Genomic DNA, 24,710 nt, shown 5'->3' on the forward strand with positions numbered 1-24,710 from the left:
ATACAGTATCCAATCAGTATATTAGTTTATATGAAGTAAATTGTAATAATAATTATAAAATATTTTATGGTCCAGCAGACATTTACTGACATTTACTGACCCTATTAGCCATGACTTTTATAATGTAATGAAAGGCAGAGCTGCAGATGTAGCCTGTTTATGTATCTTGGTGCAATTGATATTCCATGTCCCTTTGATACTGATTTTCCTTGCTTCAGAATTAGACATTACCCCAAACCAAATGAGGCTGGCATTTCCCCCCTCCCCACACCATTGTCCAATGATTCAAAAGTAGATAAAGGGATAACCCTTTCCCCCTCAAAATTAACCGGACAAGTCCCAAACGAGAATTGTTTTGAGAAAGTTAAGAAAGCGGGGGTAGGAGGAAGGTTCCAACGGAAAGCTGAGCTTAGCTTTTGTTATGGTGAAAGCTGTAATGCGGGACTACTAGCTACTTCTAACAATATCAAACTCTTGTCTGTTCTGTGTGATTTCAAGTCAGCTAGTCCAGTGGAATATGCTAATTTAGAAAGCTTAGGTATTGTCTTTATCAGCTTTTGTTATACTGGCCTGCACTGCATATAGCCATGCTATTAAATTGTTATGTATTGTATGCACAAATAGTGGGGAACCAACCAGCTCCATAATCAGAAATTTAAAGTATCAATTTTCCCTATAGTAGTGTTTTTGAGAAACATGTTTAGGCCTGGTGGCTGATTATTGTTTATTGGGCAACTGTAAGAGAGAACAACTACAAGCCGTACAGAGATGTTTCATGATCAAACAGCTGGGATTCTAGAATTAGGAGAAACCTACACCATAAGAGATAATTGCTAAGGAAGTGAGACTGGTATCAGAACTTCTGATATATATAGTGTTTAGGCGAGTTCATAACTGATGTTCATACTGACTTTAAAGTGTGTTCAAATTCAGATTGATATCTGCTTGATGAGATGCTTAACAAGAGAAGATCAACAGATTTAGGCAGGAATTAATGTTAAAAAGGCTTTGAGATGTATTGAGCTCTGTGTGTGTGCCAGCTGTAGAAACTCTGTGAGGCTGTGCACCAAGTGTCTAGGTGCTCTGTACCCTAAGTCCACTGAATACTGAGTTTGTCCCTCTGCTGGCAATGCAAGGTATCAGGGTGTTAAGGAAACTGCAATGCAGAGTCTCACAGAGACAGTGAAATTGAAGATTGGGGGAGACAGCCATTCAACTGAAGAATTGCTTTTTATAGGCCAGAGAGATGAGAGCTTTCTGCTCCAAACACTGGGGGGGGGGGGGAAGGAGGGGCAGAGGAAGGGGCGAAAACATTAGTTTAGGGACATAGGCAGTATCCATCAATATAACAGAGAATGACCAGGCTTTGAAAAGTCATTTTATTTAACCAATAAAGTGAAAATGGTCCACCTTTGGGCAGCCAGATGCAGAGAAACAGATGGTGATCAGTGCAGTTATTTTAGCTGTTAGGTGAATTACTGTAGCTGCTGTCTTAAATACTTTATTACTTGACCATACCTTATCATCCTGATGACTACATGTATCTTTTAGTGAGGTGCTCAGATACTGTAGTGATGGGCACGGGGTCAGAACCTAGATAGATTATTTTTTGGCCATTGGACATAACATTTGTTATGGGTGGAGGGTTATTAGTACAGTCCTTTATGCACAACAGAGATTTATGTGGCCAAATGAAAAAGTAGGCTTAGATCTGTCAAACTTTTATTTACAGAGAAGCTGCAAGATTTTTTTTAAATTGCATAAGCAGGTTTTAAAATAAATTGAATCATCTTAATAATCAAGAAAGACAGCTGCTGACTTAAATGAAAAAAAATTCTGGAAGTGAAAAATGTAGTAGTAATATCTTGGCCTATACAAGACTGCACAAGACATAAAAGAACAACACATGGTCCCTATCTTAAAGATCATGCAATACAGAAGGTTTTCTCAGAGATTATTTAAAAAAAATTGAGGGTAACCATAATTTTGGATTATAGGTTAGTATTTGTGGGTTTTTCAGAAAAGGTGCATTTTGAAGAGAATTTGAAAGAAGAGAGGACAGATGTCTGTCTCGGCCATGTGATCTGAGAATGTAGGAAAAAAATCATAGATTTAGAATAAATGCAAGGGGGGAAAAATGTGTAATACTAAGGATTACTCTCCAGAGACTGGAATTGTGACATTTTTAGGAAATCCAATAATAAGAAAGGACCTGAACTGCACTAAAGAAAAATGACCTTTAAGAGCTCTATTTATTGCTCCAAGACAGTGGCGTATTACAGAAAAGCAAGTCTTTATCTGACCCCAATAAATGACTGTACCATTCCAATGAGTACAACAGCAGCCCTGGAAAAAACAGAGGCTTGCCTACCATGCAGGTTCAAAAGTGATGAAAAGGAGGGAGGGCAAACCAGCCCTTCGTTTTAAATTAAATCTAAAAAGATTTTTGGTTTGGCTGCTTCTTATTTGACTTTTAGGAGGATAACCTGCCCCCACCTGTGTGTGTGTGCATTAAAGGCACAGCCCCTCTCCCTAATAGAATTGGGTATGTCTACATTATGAAATTAGGTCAAATTTATAGAAGTCTTTCTTTAGAAATCGTTTTTATACAGTCGATTGTGTGTGTCCCTACACAAAATGCTCCAAGTGTATTAACTCGGCGGACTATGTCCACAATACCGAGGCTAGCGTCGACTTCCAGAGCGTTGCACTGTGGGTAGCTATCCCGCAGTCTCCGGCACCCATTGGAATTCTGGGTTGAGATCCCAATGCCTGATGGGGCAAAAACAGTGTCGTGGGTGGTTCTGGGTACATGTCGTCAGGCCCCCCTCTCTCTCCCTCCCTCCGTGAAAGCAATGGCAGACAATCGTTTCGCGCCTTTTTTCCTGAGTTACCTGTGCAGACGCCATACCACAGCAGACATGGAGCCCGCTCAGCTCACTGTCACCGTACATCTCCTGGGTGCTGGCAGACGTGGGACTGCATTGCTACACAGCAGCAGCTCATACCTTTTAGCAGTACACGGTGCATTACAATTGGTAGCCATCATTGTCATATTCCTGGGTGCTCTTTTAGCCGACCTTGGTGAGATCGGTCAGGGGCGCCTGGGCAGACATGGGAGTGACTCAGCCAGGTCATTCCCATCTTCTGCCGAGCACCCTGGAGATGACGATGGCTAGCAGTCGTACTGCACCGTCTGCTGCCAGCCTAAGATCTAAAAGATAGATGGATCAAAACAAGAAATTGACCCGATTTGTTTTGTGAAATCAACGGCCTGCTAAACCCAGGGTTTTGAGTTCAATCCTTGAGGGGGCCATTCTGTGTGACAGTTGTTTGTGTTTCTTCTTGATGCAAAGCCACCCCCTTTGTTGATTTTAATTCCCTGTAAGCCATGTCATCAGTCCTCTGTCAGAGCAACGGCAGACAATCGTTTCGCGCCTTTTTTCAGCGCAGACGCCATAGCACTGGGAACATGGAGCCCGTTCAGATCACCGTGGCAATTATGATCACTGTAAACACCACGCGCATTATCCTGCAGCATATGCAGAACCAGAACCTGCAAAAGCGAAACCAGGCAAGGAGGCAACGGCAACGCGTTGACGAGAGTGATGAGGACATAGACATGGACATAGACTTCTCACAAAATATGGGCCCCAGCAATGTGCACATCATGGTGTTAATGGGGCAGGTTCATGCTGTGGAACATCGATTCTGGGCCTGGGAAACAAGCACAGACTGGTGGGACCGCATAGTGTTGCAGGTCTGGGATGATTCCCAGTGGCTGCGAAACTTTCACATGCGTAAGGGCACTTTCATGGAACTTTGTGACTTGCTTTCCCCTGCCCTGAAGTGCCAGAATACCAAGAAGAGAGCAGCCCTCACAGTTGAGAAGCGAGTGGCAATAGCCCTGTGGAAGCTTGCAACGCCAGACAGCTACCGGTCAGTCGGGAATCAATTTGGAATGGGCAAAGCTACTGTGGGGGTTGCTGTGATCCAGGTAGCCAACACAATCAAAGAATTGCTGATAACAAGGGTAGTGACTCTGGGAAATTTGCAGGCCATAGTGGATGGCTTTGCTGCAATGGGGTTCCCTAACTGTGGGAGGGCAATAGACAGAACATATATCCCTATCTTGGGACAAGAGCACCAAGCCAGCGAGTACATAAACCGAAAGGGGTACTTTTCAATGGTGCTGCAAGCACTGGTGGATCACAAGGGACATTTCACCAACATCAGTGTGGGATGGCTGGGAAAGGTACATGACACTTGCATCTTCAGGAACTCTGGTCTGTTTCAAAAGCTGCAGGAAGGGACTTTCTTCCCAGACCAGAAAATAACCGTTGGGGATGTTGAAATGCCCATAGTTATCCTTGGGGACCCAGCCTACCCCTTAATGCCAGGGCTCATGAAGCCGTACACAGGCAGCCTGGACAGTAGTCAGGAGCTGTTCAACTATTGGCTGAGTAAGTGCAGAATGGTGGTAGAATGTGCCTTTGGACGTTTAAAAAAGTTTACTGACTCAGTTAGACCTTAGCGAAACCAATATTCCCATTGTTATTACTGCTTGCTGTGCGCTCCACAATATCTGTGAGAGTAAGGGGGAGACGTTTATGGCAGGGTGGGAGGTTGAGGCAAATCGCCTGGCCACTGATTATGCGCAGCTAGACACCAAGGTGGTTAGAAGAGTACAGGAGGGTGCAGTGCGCATCAGAGAAGCTTTGAAAACCAGTTTCATGACTGGCCAGGCTACGGTGTGAAAGTTCTGTTTGTTTCTCCTTGATGAAATCCCCCCTCGGTTCACTCTACTTCCCTGTAAGCTAACCACCGTTCCCTCCGCCCTTCGATCACTGCTTGCAGAGGCAATAAAGTCATTGTTGCTTCACATTCATGCATTCTTTATTAATTCATCACACAAATAGAGGGATAACTGCCAAGGTAGCCCGGGATGGGTAGGGGAGGAGGGAAGGACAAGGCCACACTGCACTTTAAAACTTATTGAATGCCAGCCTTCTGTTGCTTGGGCAATCCTCTGGGGTGGAGTGTCCCCTCACCACATTCTTGGGCGTCTGGGTGAGGAGGCTATGGAACTTGGGGAGGAGGGCGGTTGGTTACACAGGGGCTGTAAGGGCGGTCTGTGCTCCTGCTGCCTGTCCTGCAGCTCAGCCATACGCTGCAGCATATGAATTTGATGCTCCAGCAGCCTGAGCATTAACTCCTGCCTTCTGTCAGCAAGCTGACGCCACCTATCATCTTCAGCCCGCCACAGATGTCCCTGGAGGATTTGTGCTTCATCCCCAGACATGTTAACAGACTTTTCCAGTAGCTGTACTGGCCACGAATGCCAGGGCAAATTAATCATTAAACACACTTGCTTTTAAACCATGTCTAATAGTTAAAAAGGTACACTCACCGGAGGTCCCTTCTCCACCTACAGGGTCCGGGAGCCCGCCTTGGGTGGGTTCTAGGGTTACTGGTTCCAGGTCCAGGGTGGGAAACAGATCCTGGCTGTTGGGGAAACCGGTTTCTCCACTTCCTTCATGTGAGCTATCTTCAACCTCCTCCTCCTCATCTTCCTCGTCCCTTAAACCCACGTCAGTGTTGCGTCCTACTCCACTGACGGAGTCAAAGCACAGGATTGGAGTACTGGTGGCTGCTCCCCCTAGAATGGCATGCAGCTCATCATAGAAGCGTCATGTTTGGGACTGTGACCCAGAGTGGCTGTTTGCCTCTCTGTGTTTTTGGTAGGCTTACCTGAGCTTCTTAATTTTCATGCGGCACTGCCATGAGTCCCTGTTATAGCCTCTGTCCTTCATGCCCTTGGAGGCTTTTTCAAATGTTTTGGCATTTCGTTTACTGGAACAGAGTTCAGCTAGCATGGCTTCGTCTCCCCATACAGCGATCAGATCCCGTACCTCCCATTCGGTCTATGTTGGAGCTCTTTTGCGATTATGGGATTCCATGGTCACCACTGCTGATGAGCTCTGCATGCTGGCCAAACAGGAAATGAAATTCAAAAGTTCGCAGGACTTTTCCTGTCTACCTGGCCAGTGCATCTGAGTTGAGAGCGCTGTACAGAGTGGTCACAATGAAGCACTCTGGGATAGCTCCCGGAGGCCAATATTGTCGAATTGTGTCCACACTACCCCAAATTCGACCTGCCAAGGCTGATTTCAGCGCTAATCCTCTCATTGGAGGTGGAATAAAGAAATCGATTTAAAGAGCCCTTTAAGTAAAAAAAAAAAGGGCTTAATCGTGTGGACGGGTGCAGGGTTAAATCAAGGTAACGCTGCTAAATTTGACCTAAAATCGTAGTGTAGACCAGGCCTTTGTCTTACTTCCCCCTCTGTAAGCCCCTTCTCTTCCTCCATGTTTGTTCTCTATGGGTTGGAGAGACAGTGGGTTGCTCTGCTGATACACTTATCCCAGCTCTTATTGTTCACTCTGCTTAGCCCAGCAGCTTCTTCCCTGTTCTCCACACACTCGGGCAGTGCAGAGCAAGGAGCTGGTACTGATAGAGGCAGCCAGATAGGAAACAGTACCTTCTGGTGAGAGCAGGTGAACTACCTCCAGAACCAACAGCAGCCTCTGGAAGCCACCAGTAGGAAAGCAGGAACTGCACCTCTTACACCAATTTGGGAAAAATTCCTGGGCTGAGGGCAGCTTCTTTTTAGATCACAAGCAACATTTTAGAATACTACAAAATTGCAGGAGTCTCAATACACTTGCAAAAAATGCAATGAATGTATCATAACAATACAGAAAATTTCAATCAGTGGGGACTCCTGTTGCTGATATGAACATACCCAACCTGATAAGTCTAAGTTTGGTTATAAATAAGCGTTTATAACAACCTCTGAAGTAAGGGATAAATTATAATAATGTCCTGAATCAATGTTTTCCATTATGCACTTATTAGTCAACCATTTCTTTTTGCTTATACATAAAATTACAAATAAGGAATTAAATGAGAAGACTAAATCTAGATAGACAAAAGGTTGTATGTCATTTATATTTGCTGTCAGCATGAAAAAAAACCCTGAAGTGGTTACATTTCTTTTGTTATTCACTTTCTGTGTTTTTGGTGCTGATTTTGGCTTAGCTAATCAGGAGAATAGATCAAATGACTCCTTAATTAAATAGGTAGTTTCAGTCTCTTTTGAAGACAAATCTTTTTTCTTTATTAGAATTTAATGTCTTTGTAGTGTTGATTTTGTAAGTTAGAGGATGCTTCTGAGGCCAGTGCTTGTTACATTGTATATTGATACAGAGCTATCGAACTGTTATTCTTTGCTTTGTAAACACAAGTCAAAAAGGATAAGTGTTAATTTCAAGATATCACATTGGCATTTCAATTAACAAACATGAGTTTTGGTTGGACTGATAATGTATTTTGCTTTTATCTCATAGAATTCTCTTCTGCATTTTATCTCAGTTTTTTGCTTCCTGTAATTTATTACTTTTATTACTAACATGTCTCTGGGTCCTCATAAAACTTCAGTTTGCAATTAGGATATTCAGATCAATTTGTGTTGACTGCTAATAAGGTCCTTCAATTTGATTTTTACTATGGTGCCTGTTTTTTTCCCAGAGGCAACTCTGATGCTTAATGCTGAAAACCAAGAATCTCTTTTCAGTGCTTAAAATAAACAACCCAATCTGTGGTGTATTGTGCGATAGACTCCTGAAAAAAATCTCTTCAAGGGAAAATTGAATTATTAATTAATAAGTTTTGAAGGACCCCACTTATTTAAAAAAGAGTGATGTAGTTGTGCAGAATTTTGCCTCAGACCATTGTGTGCATCAGTATATATTTTACACTAAGTATCCTATAAAAAAGCAAATGTGTGCACAGACTTTATTAGAATATGTCCACTGCTCAGATGTTGTTTCATGCTGAAAAAAATCACAAGGAGTTTGTTGTTCCATTTAGGAAAAAAGAAAGATTGATAATTTCCATAATTTCATTTGCTTCTGACATGGACCCCATTTCATTAAAATATTAATCCCCATGTTGGGATCTCTTTTCAGCAGTAAAAATAACAATTGCAAAAGTATTATTTAGAAATAGATACTACAGGAAGTTTGGTTAGAATATCAAGTATGATGTCGTATTTCAAGTTGTAATATGGTGGAGGGAGCTGTGTTACTTCTTTTATTAAAAGCACTCAAAATGTTAACCAAACGCCTGCCAAACCACCATCTCGTTTTAAACAGAAAGGAGTGATGGGCAGTAGCATAGAAAAAGACTGGGATCACTACCCATATATACCTGGCCTTTTGGTGAACCTTGAAATAAATAGTTATCCAGATTGTTGTTTTTTTTCTTCTCTCTCTCTCTCGTATTCATCCCCACCCACCCACACACACACACACACAGCATCTAGCTCAGTGAGGCCCTGATCCTGCTTGGGGCTTCTATACACTACCATTTACAGATAAATATAGTCATATCCCTCCTTCCTCTGTTATCTTTCACCCCTATTTTCTAAGTACACAATCACTTGCAATAAAACATAATAACAACAGTTTTCTGAAGTAGTGACCTAAATTATTAATTTTAAAAATCCCTAAAATCCAGCAAAAGATTGAAATACTCCCAAAATACAGTTAATGTTATCTCATTCCCATCCAGTGGGGGAGCTTCTATGCACAAACACTGCCGTCATTCTTGTTGGAATTAGGGTCTTCACTTCCATGACTACCATATCAGATAGGGTTTGTGGATACATAGATTCCAGTGATAGACCCCTTAAAAATGCCAACATAGAGATCTGAAAAACCAGCTGATAGTGCCTTTTAAGAATATGTGTTTAGCCTTATAGAGTATGGGTAAGGATCTTAGGGAGACTGTAGTCCAAATATATTATCTCCTTCTAAGCTGATGTCTCCATTTAACAGATCAGTCATGAAGAAGCAAGCAGCAGAAACATACAGATCAAAGACTGTCCCCTTTCCAAAAACCAACCAGGAAAGAGCAGCCTTCCTGCTCTTTCGACTGATGTCAGCAAGCTCCTCCTAGCATAGCAGCAATTAGGGATGGGGGCCCTCCAACTCAAAGGGTAAAGATGGGTGGGGAGACTCCTTTGAGACACCATGGTAATGGGAGTAGGAGTCTCTCCTCCCCCACAAATAAGGAAATAAAGTTGCTAGAGGTAGCTTTGGAACGCCTTTGCAAAGCATTCTGCCCCTTTCTTCAGTTGTCTGTTCTGTCCTACGTAGTATGACCTATCGTGGAGTTATCCACGGCTCAGATGGCTGCAGCTACATTCTGTTGGATTAAGCCTTTGAATAGCAAATCAAATGTGTGTCTGAAAATTGAGGAGTGACTGACGAGAAGGAGATAACTTACATTTTACTTGGTATTCTCTATTGAAAGTCAAAAGAAATAGAATATAGCAATGCAATTTATCTTTTTGCCAGATCTTCTTAGCCAATGTATTCACACTATAGCAATGGAATCATTTTTAATTTACATGCTAAATAGCCTCTGCCTTCTGAATTGCAGACGTGGCTTGAACTACAAATGTTTTCAATGATCTTAGTTTTGTATGCACCTAGGATGAAGCATACTGCATTTTCAGTATATATTCAAAATTTGGCACTTTTAAAGCGTCATTTGTGCCAACTGTTAAAAATATAACCATGATTTAAATTTGCTAATGTGCTTGTTTACAGGGGAAACACCTAATTCATCACCTCTTCTTTTTCCTTGTGGATCTCTCAAAAGAGAAGTTCTTCCAACAATACTCAAAGAAAAAGGTTGTTGCAGCCTTTAGAGCTTTATTTTAATTTGTTAACTTATTGTGGAAACCCCCATCCTTCCTTAAAGTAATAGTAAAAGATTAAAGGCTCATTCTTCATTGTGAACCATCCATGGATTTGTGTATATTGGATTTGTATTGTCTGGAGATTAGAGGACAGGACTGAGAATCAGGAGATCTCAATACTTCTTCCAGCTCTACTATTGAGTCCATCTTTGACATTGGGAAGCTAACTTGATCCTTCTCTTTAGCTCAGTTCCCCATTAGTAAAATGACAGTTACTATATTTATTTTATTCACAGTGATGTTGCAAGGCTTAAATGGTGTTTGTAAAGTGCTTTGACATCCTCAGATTAAAAATGCTCTAGACCCGTAAAGTACTGTAATTGCATCTTGTAACACGAAGTGCCCAGGAATCTTTTAAAAGAAATATTCCTACATCTTAGGTTTTAAAGTAATATATTTGAATGCAATCAATATTATAGTAGTGTTGTATTGGAATAATGGGAGCTACTAAAATCCTGTTTACTTGCTAGTGTATTTTCTCTCTTTTAATTACAGGTATTTCCCTGGAAAGCCTTACAGTTTATCAAACTGCTCAACATCCCAGTCTCCAAGAATCCTTGAAGAATTATTTCTCACAACAGGTATTTCAAAGTCAATAGTCACTAGTATAAATGTAAAGCTTTCTGACATATATGTGAAACCTTATGAAAAACTTGCTACTTTTTCCCTCAGTTATCTGTACAAGGTATTATTGTGAGAAGAATCCCTTGCCTATAGCTTTAATCTTTTGAATATAGTAAATACAATGGCACTTAAATACTATGGTAACAGACATTATAGAAAGACCTAAAATATATAGATAATAATACCTCTATGGGAGAAAAAAAAAACCCAACATTCTTTGATGGTAGACCTTTCAAATTTTTGCCCAGTTTCCAAGCTATATTTTTTATCTGGATTACTGGAAAAAATGATTTTATAAACAATTACATATTCACCTTGTTCTTTTTGATCTGCTTAATAAAACTGAAATTTTGAAAGTCTGGTTTTAGATCATGTCACATCAGAGACAAAATAACTAAGGGTATTTAATGATTTACTTACTTATGGCCATAGATGTAGGATCTCTGTCACTGTGTCTCTGAATGTGTTTGCCACAACTTTATGAATCTGAATCCAGCACTAATTATCAGCTCTCCATGGCTGCAGAGCCATGTTCATACGCTGATTATTCTATTTGAGAATGTGTTACTGATTCCATTTTAAGTGTAAAAATTTTGGATGATACACTATCCTCACATAGATCTGTTTCTTAAAATCCATACTAAAGCTTCTTTTTGCCATCTAATAAAGGTGATTAGGTTGAGATCAGTGGATAGCAAAATAGATTTGGAGCCACTGATACACACTTTTGTTTTCTCAAGATTACATTACCGGAATGTTTTTATTTGCAGGAACCTGCATTATATCTATGATTCAGCGTATTCTGAATGCAGCCTTGCATCCTTACAGACACTCACTTGCCTGAGCATGTTATTTGCATTGACTTCCTGTTAAATTACATATTGATTTTGAAGTTCTTCTTACATTCAAAGTCCTGAATGGCTGTGGTCCCACCAGCCTTTCTGTAATGTTGTGCTATCTATATGTTCCAGATGAATATTAAAGTCAAAATTATGAAATCATATGGTTTCTACAGGTCATAAATGTGAGTAAGTAGCAGCCAGGACATCTTGTAATTTTATATCCTTATTATGGAATTCTGTTGCAATTAGAGATGTTCATGCTTGTCATTCTAGGCAAAGCTAATACAATGTTTATTATAAGCTTCTAGCTCTTAACTTTTGATATTTCTGCATAAGTATAATGTGGTGGTGGTGGTGGTGAGAATCTATCCCAAAGTGTGACTCTCTGCCTCTTAGTGGAGTTCACAACCCTGAGTTAGGCATCCAGGCTCCCTATGCAATACATGGAGAGAGTTAGGTGCCTAATAAGGAATTCACTGAAGCCAGCATGCTGAATGGGGAGTCGCCTAAGCTAGTAAGTAAGAAATGCTGAGGAGAGGGGTGTGGCCTAAGCCCCATCCCTCAAAGGGAGTTGGGTGTCTATCTCTGCTCAGGATTCACAGCTGTGAACTCTTCTCTGGAGTTAGGCACCTAAGCCAAGTCAGCCCTTCTGCATGAAAAACAGAGGAGGTGGTAGTCTCCTTATAGCAGTAGCCCAGTGGTCACATCTTCCAGGAGAGTGCCATAGCCACTGGGCTATAGATATTCTGGGTGGGTCTCTCTCAATCTCTCCTGTTGAAGCTATTCCAGTTTGTTGGGCGTGCGAGAGAAAATGAGTGACTAGGAGAGTTTAGGGTGAACAGGGAGAACATGTAGGGTGGGAGGCATCAAGAATATGTCCAGAACGGACGTGTGTTTGTGAAGGGAGTTAGGAGAATAGTGTATGGAAGTTTCCTGTTTAACTAGAGTAAGAGAATCTAAAGGGTGCCCATCTGGGTCATTAATAAAGAAGGAAACATCTTGATCCCCATATTGTTATCATCAAAGAGCTCACAATCGTCACATGACGTTGGAAAATGGATGGTTAAAAAACAAAACAAAACACTTGTATTTCAATTGGTCCATTGTATAGTGTAGTCTTGGAAGACTATCAGCATCAAGCCAGGCACCACAGACTGTCCTCAGTAAATCTCTCCTGTTGGCTGACTTCAACACTTCTCCGCTGACAGCATGGTGCCTACACAGAGAGACTGCTGAAGAGATTGATATGAAAACATGTTGTGATATGCAGCTAGAGTCAAGAGAAACATGTTCCAACCTGCTGTTCCTTCTTTACTTTTATACAGGATATTCCAGCAAGCATCACATTCTTCAGTCCATCTGGTGTCAGATTTTGTCTCCAGCACATTCAGAAGTTTTCTGGCGATCTTATTAATCAAATTAAGGTAAGGTATCTAATAAGTGTTAAAACATAGCAGGGAGGCATGTGGTCTAGTGGTTAGATCAAGGGATTGGGAATCAGGAGAGGTAAATTCTATTCCTTACTACCACTCAATTACTCTAGGACCTTGGACAAGTCACCAGGCTCTTCTGCCTGTGTTTACCTATCTATAAAATACAAATTATAATGTTTACTGGCCATTATAAAGGGCTTTAAGATCTTCAGTTGAAAGTTGCTAATTAGTGCAAAGTGTTTTTTTTAAATATCTTAGATTCCTAGTTAAAATGAGTTGTCTAATTCTTTCTTTAGTAAATCCCCTATTGAAATCTGTGTATTTAAAGGTATTAGAAATGAATAATTCATTCATAGATTTTTAAACTTTAACCTCTTCAGTTTGAAAATTCCTTCTACCATTTCACTTTAAGTGGATGATAATGAATTATTAGGGGGGAGTTTGTCTTTTTTTTTTAAATTAAAAGTTCTACAATCACATTTCCTTTATGCATTTAAGATCATCTCACAAATTAAACCAATATGCTGTACAGCATAGGTCCTGTCTTAGAGTATAAATTACATAAGGTTGGTACCTTCAGAAAATAATGGAAATGGTTGCATGCTGCACCTATTATGGAGAGGGTCCTCCATCATGGGGATAAGGAGAAATGACGTGCAACTTATTACAAAGATAAAGCTACTTCTGTTTGACTCTCTCTAATATGAATTTGAGCTGCCTCTTTGTGGTAATGTATTTTCAAATGAATAATTTCTTCTCATTCAGGATGATAATTGACAAACAAGGACACATACTTTTCTAGCCCACTTTCTGACCTGAGGTGAAAAATACACTTAAGCTGAAGGGAAATTTCTCTTCAGTCCCCCACATTCTCATAGTTTTTCCCTCTTGTGGCACAAGAAATGTCTTCCTATAGGAGTTTACATTCACACTAGAGATGAGCTGTAAAGTTCAGGTCAGGATATGAACTTTTCCAAAATGTACAGGGTTTGAATCAGCTCATTATTCAAACAGGGAGCAGCTATAGAGGTTGGATCTGGAGTCATAGTTTGCCAGAAATGAGGGCTGTTTGGATCACTCTCTAGTTTAGACCTTTTATAACTAAAGAAATAAATCTACTTGACCATATTGGCCTTTTATACACATGCCTAAGTTCTGATTTTGGACACCCATAATTTTTATGGTCCAAAAGATAAACTAGTAACTTCGAAGCCCAAAGCTCCAGGCTGAGGACTGTGGTTGACAGTGCTACCCCACAAGCACAATGGAACTGTCCACTGCAAGGGTAAAGCTCATCTGTATAAGAGACCAAACTTTCTCAGCATCCAGTCCAAGACTGTGGAACAAACCCACACAATCTAAAAACTATCTCAGACATCATCACATTCTGTTCCAAGGAGCACTGATTTGACCTTTCCAGAACAAGCACCCAGAGCACATTAGCCATAAAAAAGTAAATATAAAAAAAAAATTTTAAAGAAAAAACCTTCACAAAAGGGCAGGGGTGAGGGGAAGAGAGAATTACGTGACAAATACCAGTCACATCGTGTAAAGCACTTATGGAAGGTGCTCAGATACTATAATAATGAGGATGGTGTAAGAACCTGAAAAGAACAGATAGCATAGTGTATGTAATTTTAAAATATGAAAAGAAGGCCCTGTTATGGGGCGCACTCACCTCTCTTAATCACCCCCCGTTGACCAAGTGCATTTGCCTGCACTTTCTCTGTAGTGTGTCTTTGGTGATTCAGCCCTCTGGCTGAGTCACACACAGTCTGTTTGTTGAAAGCAGTTGTACTTCTGGGGACAAGTCCAACATGGGTCTCTCTCAGTGCCTCAGTAACATCTCCACAAGTTGTCCCTGCTCCAGGATAGAGCAGTGGCCCAGGGTTCCCTCCCTGGTGAAAAAGTCCTCGCTCTCTTAGGACCTTTCTGTCAGTAGCTCTCCAGCTGAGCCACTGCAGTTCAGTTCCCCCCTCTGGGGTGCCTCAATGTCCAGGCCACTTCCCCCAAGGATCCTGTAGATAGCAACTGTCTGCTGTGTCCCTTTATCTAAGTCACACTGCTGCTCTAATTCCCTGGGCCACTTCCCCATGGCCCTGCGCCGTCTGCACCCTTACCTCAGGGTCTTGTCCTGATGGAGTCCCGACAACCAGCTCAGGGCTCCTTCTCGCTTTCCCTGGCTTCTGGCAGCACTGCCTCGTCCAAGATCCTGCAGGTCCCTCAGCCATCCACACACCATCCACACTCCCACCTCTAGCAAGGAACTGGAACTTACTCTGGCCCTGCAGCTCTTCTTATGTTGACCTGCTGGGCCCTGGTTGGCTGTGTCCCACACAGCCATGCTAGGCAGCTCAGAGGACCCTCTCCACTGCCCTTTCCTCGGGCAGTGTGTGGTAGGGCCACGAGGCCTCCAGCAGGGGGCCTCAGAGGGTCTGATATACCCCGTCACAGGCCCCAACAGATCTCTACTGTTACCACGCTTGCAGTGCAGACTAAGGGTACGTCTTCACTACCCGCCATATTGGCGGGTAGCAATCGATTTCTCGGAGTTTGATATATCGCATCTCATCTAGACGCGATATATCGAACTCCGAACGCGCTCCCGTCGACTCTGGAACTCCACCACCGCGAATGGCGGTGGCGGAGTCGACGGGGGAGCCGCGGACATCAATCCCGCGCCATGAGGACGGGTAAGTAATTCGAACTAAGGTACTTCGACTTCAGCTACGCTATTCGCGTAGCTGAAGTTGCGTACCTTAGATCGAACCCCCCCCAATGTAGACCAGGCCTAACAAAATCATACCATGTGAAACTTGACAATGAAAATTAAGTTGTTTGCTGTATTGTTTTTCATCTTCAGGGAGACAAACCTTTGTACACTCTTTCATGGTGTTATGTGGTGGTATTTGCATATAGCAGGGAGTAAGAGGGATAGGAATTCATAATATTTATGTAGGCTAAAAGAGTCAGTAGGCTGTATCCAGGAATCAGAAGCATCTTGTGGGTGAGTTCAACAGCAGGGAAGTATGCATTGGATCATCATTTTTATGTAACACAGCAGTTGCTGGGAATTACTACAGAGTTTCCAGGGAATATGGAAATTAATCATCCACCAATAAAAAGATGAAATTATGAATTTAAAAAGCAATTGAAGGGGAAACCAGGTTGAAGTAAACAATTCTTTCAGCATCTCATGTACTTTATAGTTGTGAATATATCAACATATTTCTTATTGTGGCATGAAGACGACGAGAGATAAATTAGATCAACTCTAGGTGCTACTGGACTTGGAGTTAGAAACTACAAAATTACTAACAGGATTTCTGTGCTTTAAATTTAAGGAAGTACAAATACTCTTACATATAACCTAAAACTCTGTGCTCCCTGTTGAGATTTTAAATTTTTCTTTGCATTCAGTAAAAATTCTACTAAAGCTGGTGCTGGCAGTTTCTGATCAGGTACCTTAGGGACTTGTTGATGACTGACTGACTTGATGATTCCAGTACATGTAGAATAACTTGAACTTGCTCAAAAGGGCCACATAAGTTTCTCTCTAGCAAAGTTTTCAGCATTCTGGAATGTATGCACAAGGTGAGCTACTCAGCATATAGTAGGATTCTCCTCATGGGAGTGTGTGGGACAAACAAAGTTTTAAATGATTCAGAAGCAGCAATCTGTGCACATTGCATCCCTGTATAACTACCCAACATTACTACAATCAGCCTTGTCCTTCTTCCCTCTTATTGACTGATACTGACTTGCTGCATCTTACTGGTAAGCCAAGCCCTGTAATAGGATCGCCTAACATGAATGAGGGTGTTGTAGCCTTTGCAGAGACATTTCTCCTCAGAAGGAGGTGTTGTTTTTTTCTGACTTCCCCAATCCATTTCCTCCTTTGGGTAGGATTTGATTTTCTCATGATTATTATAAGCCAAGAATAAGTGCCTGCTTGAATTGGCACCGACAAGGCTGACGCATGTTAGAATCTATCTTCCTTGAGTATGAAAACAATAGGATTTTTAAGGTGTTTGGGCCAGTGAACTAAGCCATAAACTTTACTTAGTCATTACAAAGCAGCTAAATTTGATTTATTATTTTAATATAGAAAATCCTCAGCCCCAAACTTTTACACTTAAGTATCCAAGTTGGACATGTTCATTAAGTTTGATTAGAGGCAGGACAGAATAATAGAAGACACTGAGATAATGTAGCAAGAGCTGATGCTAACACCTCATCTGATTCTATTATATACAAGTATAAATGTTATTTGTCATTTCAGTTTGCTGCTATAGGTCCAACAACAGCTGAAGCAATGGAAGCTGAAGGAATCCCAGTGAGCTGCACTGCAGAGAACCCTACTCCCCAAGACCTTGCTGCTGGTATCAAAAAAGCCCTTCACCTGTAGAATTGCTGTTTACCTGAGTAGAAGCACCACATATGTTGCTGTAATAGTCCTCCAGAAATTTAAGACAATTCATCAGTGTTTAACAGGGATATTAACATTCATTTGGATTGTTTTTTAAAAAGCCATGCTCTCTGCCTTATCATTCAATCCTTCCTTGACCATCCATCTTCTAACAGCACTGTGTGGTGGGAGTGGAAAAGTTAGATTGATCAGTCACGATCAAATATATGGCTAATTTTGATGACCCACTGTAATAATGGTCGTTAAGAGAAGACTTTCTGACCTTATGTTAGCCAGCAGAAGTCCAAAACATAAAAAGTCAGTAACTAATACCACCCAGCATGTTAAAGAAATCAGATTATTAAACAAATATTTGGGTAGTGTTATATCTGCTATTTTTCATATTCCAGATATATTTTACATTAGGGCATAAAACCTTTTAAAAATATCGTTCAGAGTGACTTGGAATAAGTGAAATTGTTTGAGTCAGTCAGCGGTCATGTTTATAGAGGACACTTTTGTATTCTATAGTGCCCCTTTCTTGAATACTCAAGAACTGCTGCAACTAAAACTTCCTGGGTCAAATTCCACCCTCATACACGTGCACTCATTGGAAATAATGAGAGCTGCTCTTCAGTATCTGAAAGCAGAATTTGGCCACATATGTAGCATGAAACAAGTTAGTTTTTTTCCTTTTAATTTCAACCCATGGCTGGAGTATGGATAATTTGGTATGGTAGTTCCTTAAAAGTCAGTTGCTTACAAATTGTGAAAGGCTACTGATGGACTTACGTGCGCGCGCACACACACACACACAATGGGTAGCTGATAGCATATAAAACAGGGTTTTATTCTTTGGCTTCAATGTCATATTGTTTGTGAGCACATTTTGGGGTTTAAAACAGATCATGGTAAATAATTATAATAAAAAAAATCTGTGAAAGTTGCTTTGCAATTCTGTTCCTTATTTACCTCAATAAGCACAAATATTTGCTTAGATAATGGTTGTAGAGCATGGTAGTAAAATATTATGACACATTTATATAAATATTGCAAAAATTGTAGCAGTCATGGAGCTAAAAGGAGATCAATCTGCACTACTATATACACTTTTCATGCTGTACCTTTCGACTCCTATGTCCCCAGCTCTAATTTTTTTGGTTTCTGTCTTTCAAAGAAAGGAGGTTTATTTGTAATAAGAAATACTAGTTTATTAGTGTTAATGAAGAAGCATTATAAAGATACTCCTCTGGTTACGTAGTTGTCAATGTTAGATAGGGTTTATAGTTTATCTGGGGCAGGAGAAAAATAATAATTTAGCACTATGGGTACTTTCAGCTGATGTTAACATACATTCGTTTTCAAAGAAAATTTAAATCAAGATGTGCCTAATTATAATACTCATGATTAAGATTTAAGTAATTAATCTTTAATGCTGGTAAGGGGCCATGACATCACAGCACAACACATAAATGTCTCATTTGCTGCAAGTTTCTATTGGTTTAATTCAAAGTGTCTAAATAACTTCATTCAGTTTAAACAAAAAATTCCTTACCCAAAATAGTAGTTAAAAATCAGATTCCAATTCTGATCTACAATTCACATGGGTCACATGGGTCAGTGGAAGTTGTACATATGTAGGTCAGTATGACTCAGCCCAGTAAACATATGAGGGTCCATAGTGGTTCGATTCCTTAGGCTAAGATAGAATTGCAGAAGTATAACGGCTGTGGGAATTACTTTGTATCAGTTTTTGCCAAAGGATATTGAAAACCCTCACAACCTGCAATCTTTAATTACTCTTCTCAACAATAGTGGTCAACACTGGTAGCAGAACCTCATCATAAGAATCTACTAAAACTCTCTGGTGTTGCTGGGCTCGCTGGATATAGCTGCAAGACTGTGTATAGACATGTCCCAAAGGAAATGGAAGAGAATGATTAGAAAACAATTGTTGACCTTCTTTGTCACAATTTTCTTTAGCATGATTGAGTGTATGCTAAGCCAAGTTGTATAGCATTCAGATTCAACTATGTAATATCATTATGCCATAGAAAATATGAAGTTCAGCTCGTTTCTTCTTTCAGAAATAAACCTACAGCTAGTTGAGGATTTGGAAATCTGCTCAGGTTCCCTGCAATATACCACTCGGAAAGCTTTACACTTTCAGCACGTTCATAGTCTGAAATATGTCAGACATCTGAAAGCAGATTTATATGAAACTTGCTGTTCAAGGGGGGAAAAGGCAAAAAAATCAACTGGAAACAGAGAGATGAGCATAAGTGTCTCTGATGGTTGCGTTTACTTCCTCAACAGCATTAGTATAAGATGAATTCAGTTATTTGCCTGTTACTAAATTTAGACCCCTCTTTTAAACTATCTGTCTTTCTGGCAGACACCAATGTCTATAATCCAATCTGAGTAACAGATATTTAGTGCACAGGATGGTTTAAAAAAATGGGGGAAGTGTAGTCCAGAAACATCATCCATTGCTTGCTGATAAACAGCAAATATTGACTGAATTACTGAAAGTTGCATCCTGTATACTGCAGTTATTAATGCTACTGCATGATGTGTGTTGCAGGATACCTTTTAAAGACAATGAATAAAGCGGAAACAGGTTCTGTTCTTGAGGCTCTTACACTCTAAAGACAACAAGCTCCTCATAATTTACCAAATAGCCCTTTTATTGTCTACTGGCAAATAACTTAGGACTCAATGACACCCTCCTATAAGAAAACCCAGGGATGTAAACTCTACCAGATTCTCCTCAAAGAAGTTTGTCCCCAGGCATTCTGTTAGGGGGTTTGCTCTCCCCATTGTTCAAGCTCTAGGGTTGGCCTCCAACCCCTATGGATTGCAGGAAATCAGCAGGAGGCCAGGGGTCATCAGCATGGAGGCCCTACACCTTGTACGAGCTATGTAGCCATGGCATGACTTATCAGGGCTGCTGCAATCAGCAGCTGCCCTGAGGTCCCCAACATTAGAGTGGGGGCACCATGGAAAGATAGCAGTCAGGGGCTAAATTACCTTGCTCCCTGCGGGGCCAGTGGGGAATGATGCACTCTCCTCCTAGTTTCTGGGCTTCCTTAACACGGTTGTAATGTGTTTGTAGTGTAGTGACAATGGTGCCTAAAACAAAGGAACTGGGTAGTCTGGATCTTCATCAAGAGCTTGTTTGAGCATGTCACTGGTCAGCACACTTCAGCTTTTGCTGAAAAGTATTTTGCAAATCCTTATTTGAAGGCCTGTTTGCGGGCGCATGGTCTGACAGGTCGATGTTGCAAGTCAATAACATGGCACTAGCAGGGCACACTCAGATGTGCATGAAGCACATGGATCAGCTGGTCTCCGCTAAGGGAAGAAGTACTACAGTAGATGGATTGGCCTCCCTTCCAGCAGACTCTGCTGGCTTACAAGTCCCAGCTATGGGTACTCTAATAAACTGTTCCTCAGCTGAGATCTCAGCGATGGAGATTTCTACTGTTATTGAACCCTATTCTGCCCAGGTAAGAGGAAATCACACCTTTTTGTCTTCATAAAACCTCCCACCATTCTATAAGATGAAGCACTTCAGATAATTTTTTTTAACTTGTTTATTCAAAGGGATCAATCCAGCCAAACTTGCCTTCTCGGCTTCGGGGGCACAGAAGCACCTCACACCACCTCCTGTCTTCCACAGCCACGAAAGCTAATTCATAAAATCTCAGGCAGTGAAAGAGTTACAATATTTCTGTATCAATTAATGGGAAGGCATCTAAAAACAGAGCTAATGCTGGTTAATTTGAGTTCAGCTTAGTGATAGCAGTTCATTTTCCAGGTCATGTCCTAGCATTGACTCATAGCCGGAGCACTGTATTCATATGTTCCCCCATTAGATGGGGTTTGAACTGTGTTTTAGAAATAGAGTACAAAAGCAGCATAACAAGGAAGTCTGAGACCAGATAACAACATAGAGGCTCTACATAAAGAATGCATATTATTGCACAGATGAGAAATGTTACTTCCCTAGGAGGTCTGTACTTTGAATAGCACCAAGACCATACTACCCAGCTACCTCTCCATTAGTAGCAGGTCCTAATTCTCAGACAAGAGATGGGCTGCCTGGCCACCTTACTACAGAGCAAAAGGTACATTACCCAGGTTATTTAGTGTTCTGGCTTGTGTTCTGACAGTCCCTCCTGTGTAATTTCGCTGAGATGCCAAAGTGCATTAACTTTGAGAAGACAGGAGAATGAATTGCTGCTTATAAAACACAGGGAACAGAGTTATAGGCACTATAGCCATTCAGCTGTTTTTACAATGACTGTGGTCAGCATAACCACATGACCAATAGTGTCCACATCAACCATCTGAATCAGACCTTGCTGGAGGAAGTTGGTCCCTATCCCAACAGGCAAAAATACTTGGCTTAAGTTATTTTTATATTCCTGCCACAGATATCTATAATTTACCAAGAGAGAATGCTAACAGGGCTTACTAATGTAATTAAAATGACAAAAATAGAGACCCATAAATTAGAATGGCAGTTGGGATAATGAAGGATTACACTAACATCGCTTGGGAAGAGTGGTAATGAGGGTGAAACACAGGCCACATTGCAGTAACCTGGTCTGAAAACAAAAGGTACCCTAACCACATCAACGGCTATTGCTATAAACAACAAGGAGAAATAAAGGCACAGGCACTTCCTAGAGACATCGAGCCACACAGGACAGTGGAGTACAGGCATCGTGCTTTGCTCCAAATTTCGTTCACTTCTCCATGCCCAAAGAGTGGCTGACACACGCTTCTGAAAAACCCCAAACCCCGCAGAACAATTTGGGCGTACTCCTGTTCCAACTGACATCTAATGGCAAAGTGAACTTTGAGTTTTGGGGGTTGTAAGGTACAACCGATGTGTGTTTTCGTTCCAGTTCCTGGCAATGGTTTCTCTCATTTATGTGGGCTAACAGGAGTCAGCCAAAAATCAGTTCCTCTGCTGTTGCCCAGCTTCCTTATTTACAGCAAACAAAATCTCAGCACAGCAAGCAGTCAGCCTGGCTTCAATTTCAAGTGTTATTAATTCTGATTTAAAAGAATTTGAGTATCTAAAGATGCTAGATGTAGAACGGTGCATTTTCTATTCTGCTTTAGCAGACAGACTGCAACGCTGTTCTCCAGGAAAGAAAAGGTGATATGGAGAGTTAGTGAGATGATTTAATATTTACTTCTTTTACGGCAGTTGGTACTGGCATCATGAGAACTATAATCACAGCACACTCTGAAGAGGCCCAACTCTAGCCAAAATAGCAACATGGAATTGCAGCCTGATACTGGTGCCTTTGTGCATGTCTGGATACACAGAAAAATATATATATAAAAGGCATAAGTGTCCAAGGAACAAAGCATTTCACAGTGTTGCCAATGTTCACTGTTTTAGCATGAATAGCATATCTGGTACTTTCTTAAAGGCTGAGATCCTGGAGTCATGTTATACCTTGGACTCTCAGCTTTCATGTAAAAGTATGGGCTTGTCTACACTTACTGGGGGATTGACAAACGATGATTGATGCATCGGTAGTCGATTTAGCGAGTCTAGTGAAGACCTGCTAAATCAACCACAGATTTCACTCCTGTACTCCAATGAATTGAGAAGACTAGGGGAGGTAACGTGCGAGCATGTCGACATCACGTAGTGTGAACCCCACAGTAAGTAGATCTAAGCTACATCGATTTGAGTTACGCTATTCATGTAACTCAAATTACGTAGCTTAGATCAAATTTCCCCTGTAGTGTAGACAAAGCCTAAGTTTCTAGCCTGTATGGGTTCAGAAAACAGTTTGAAAACATGAACCCTAAATACACAAAAAACAGAAGGCAGAGTTATTCTTTTAATGCATAATTTTGTGGGTGCCTGACTCATGACTTTCAATTGGTTCAGGTTAGCCATACTGCATTTGGTAATTTGAAGGGAAAAAACTATCATTATGGATTTGTGACATGTATTGCAACCCTGCACATTATCTCTGGGAACCACTGTATTAAATTCATTAATGTTTTCTGTACGACTGTGTTCTACTTCATGGTGGAGGGGTAACAACTCCTCCAAGAACTAAAAACAGTGAGCAGGGGTATGTGTGAATACCCCTAGGATTGCAAACTGATCTAGAGCAGCACCACCCACTGGAATGATTTGTATATACTCATTCAGGCTGGGTATTCCAGACACTAGGAATCAAAGAAATGGCTTCTGGCATAAAAGGATGAATTAAATTACGTGTGGTCTTCCTTTTGATTCAGCAAACAGACAGGACTGTTGGTCCTAGGGGAACCCCCAACCCTGTCGGGAAGAGTTGGAAGGCATTGGCCTACCAGGGTCCAAAAGACTGCTGGGCAATTTTTGGTATGTTTATTAGTAAGTGTATAGGAACTTTTTTAAAAAATGTTTTCCCTAGAATGCATTTGCCTTAAACATAAACATGCTTGCTGAGAAAGCTGTATGGATTATTGGTACAACTACTGTTGTCCTCAGAGAGAAAGCACAGTTTAGGAGCTGTCATTAGACAAAACTGGCTTGCTGGGCTAACACAATGTACAGAGGGAACATGCAGCCTTAAAAACCTCTGGCCAGAAAGGAGTAGGACACAAATTCCTGCTAAGAGACAGACGATGGCTGGACTTTTGAGACCTGACTGGGTACTCCTGGAGTGGACAATGGAAGAGGAATATATGTGCAGTTACCCCTCAAATTGTGACAGACACACGGACTGGTGAAGGCGTAAACCCCGAAAGAAACATTGCCTTGTCAAACATTGTTAGAATATGCTTTAGAAAGGGAGTGGGCTGGCTTTATGGATTTAACATCTTTGTATATGTATATGAATATGAATATGGGGGGGAGGGATAGCTCCGTGGTTTGAGCATTGGCCTGCTAAACCCAAGGGTGTGAGTTCAATCCTTAAGGGGGCCATTTAGGGATCTGGGGCAAAAATCTGTCTGGGGATTGGTCCTGCTTTGAGCAGGGGGTTGGACTAGATGACCTCCTGAGGTCCCTTCCAACCCAGATATTCTATGAATCATATGGTCTATCCACTGTGCTATGTTCTAATCAGCTGGTGCAAGCTAAACAGTGTCAGGCTGGGTTACACCGAAATAGGAGACCTCCAGGGAACATGTGAAGGAGCTGGTGCTTATGATTCAGCAGTTGGTACCGTGATGGTGAAGGTCCTGATCCTGCAAACACTTACACACATGAATAACATCATGCCTGTGAACTCCTAGTGATGAGATTTATGCATAATTTTTGTTGGATCAGGACCAAAATTAGTACTGAATTAATAGGGTAGTCTCATGTTAGAATGTACCGTGCTACCTTGCAGATCAAGGCTTTAAAAAAAAAAATCTCAACCACTTGTAGCAACTATTGAACAAGTATTGGGAGGTGGATTTAAACCCTGATGCCCTGCTGAAATCCCAGTTTTGATAGCAGTCAAAAGTCAAAGTGATAATCTCAGCCCAGATGCTAAATAGCAGAAAATACCTGACCCTGCTCTTATAAATTCTGCAAATATTTAAAGCATTTTTTTAAAACTTG

At 41.1% G+C, this 24,710-nt stretch overlaps 1 protein-coding gene across 4 annotated transcripts in view; it reads left to right on the forward strand.

The window, feature by feature from the left end:
* UROS (uroporphyrinogen III synthase) overlaps positions 1–18,077 on the forward strand; it is a 41,496-nt gene extending 23,419 nt beyond the window's left edge. For all 4 annotated transcript variants that reach the window (XM_045023715.1, XM_045023712.1, XM_045023713.1 and 1 more), the window contains exons 7-10: positions 9,676–9,759; positions 10,323–10,408; positions 12,619–12,717; positions 17,009–18,077. In XM_045023715.1, the coding sequence (XP_044879650.1) occupies positions 9,676–9,759; positions 10,323–10,408; positions 12,619–12,717; positions 17,009–17,134 (395 nt within the window). In that variant the 3' untranslated portion in view covers positions 17,135–18,077. The remainder of the gene's footprint in view (positions 1–9,675; positions 9,760–10,322; positions 10,409–12,618; positions 12,718–17,008) is intronic.
* Positions 18,078–24,710: the final 6,633 nt, after the last annotated feature.

Source organism: Mauremys mutica, chromosome 7 (assembly GCF_020497125.1).
Source record: "Mauremys mutica isolate MM-2020 ecotype Southern chromosome 7, ASM2049712v1, whole genome shotgun sequence".
In the NCBI taxonomy this organism is placed as follows: Eukaryota; Metazoa; Chordata; order Testudines; family Geoemydidae; genus Mauremys; species Mauremys mutica.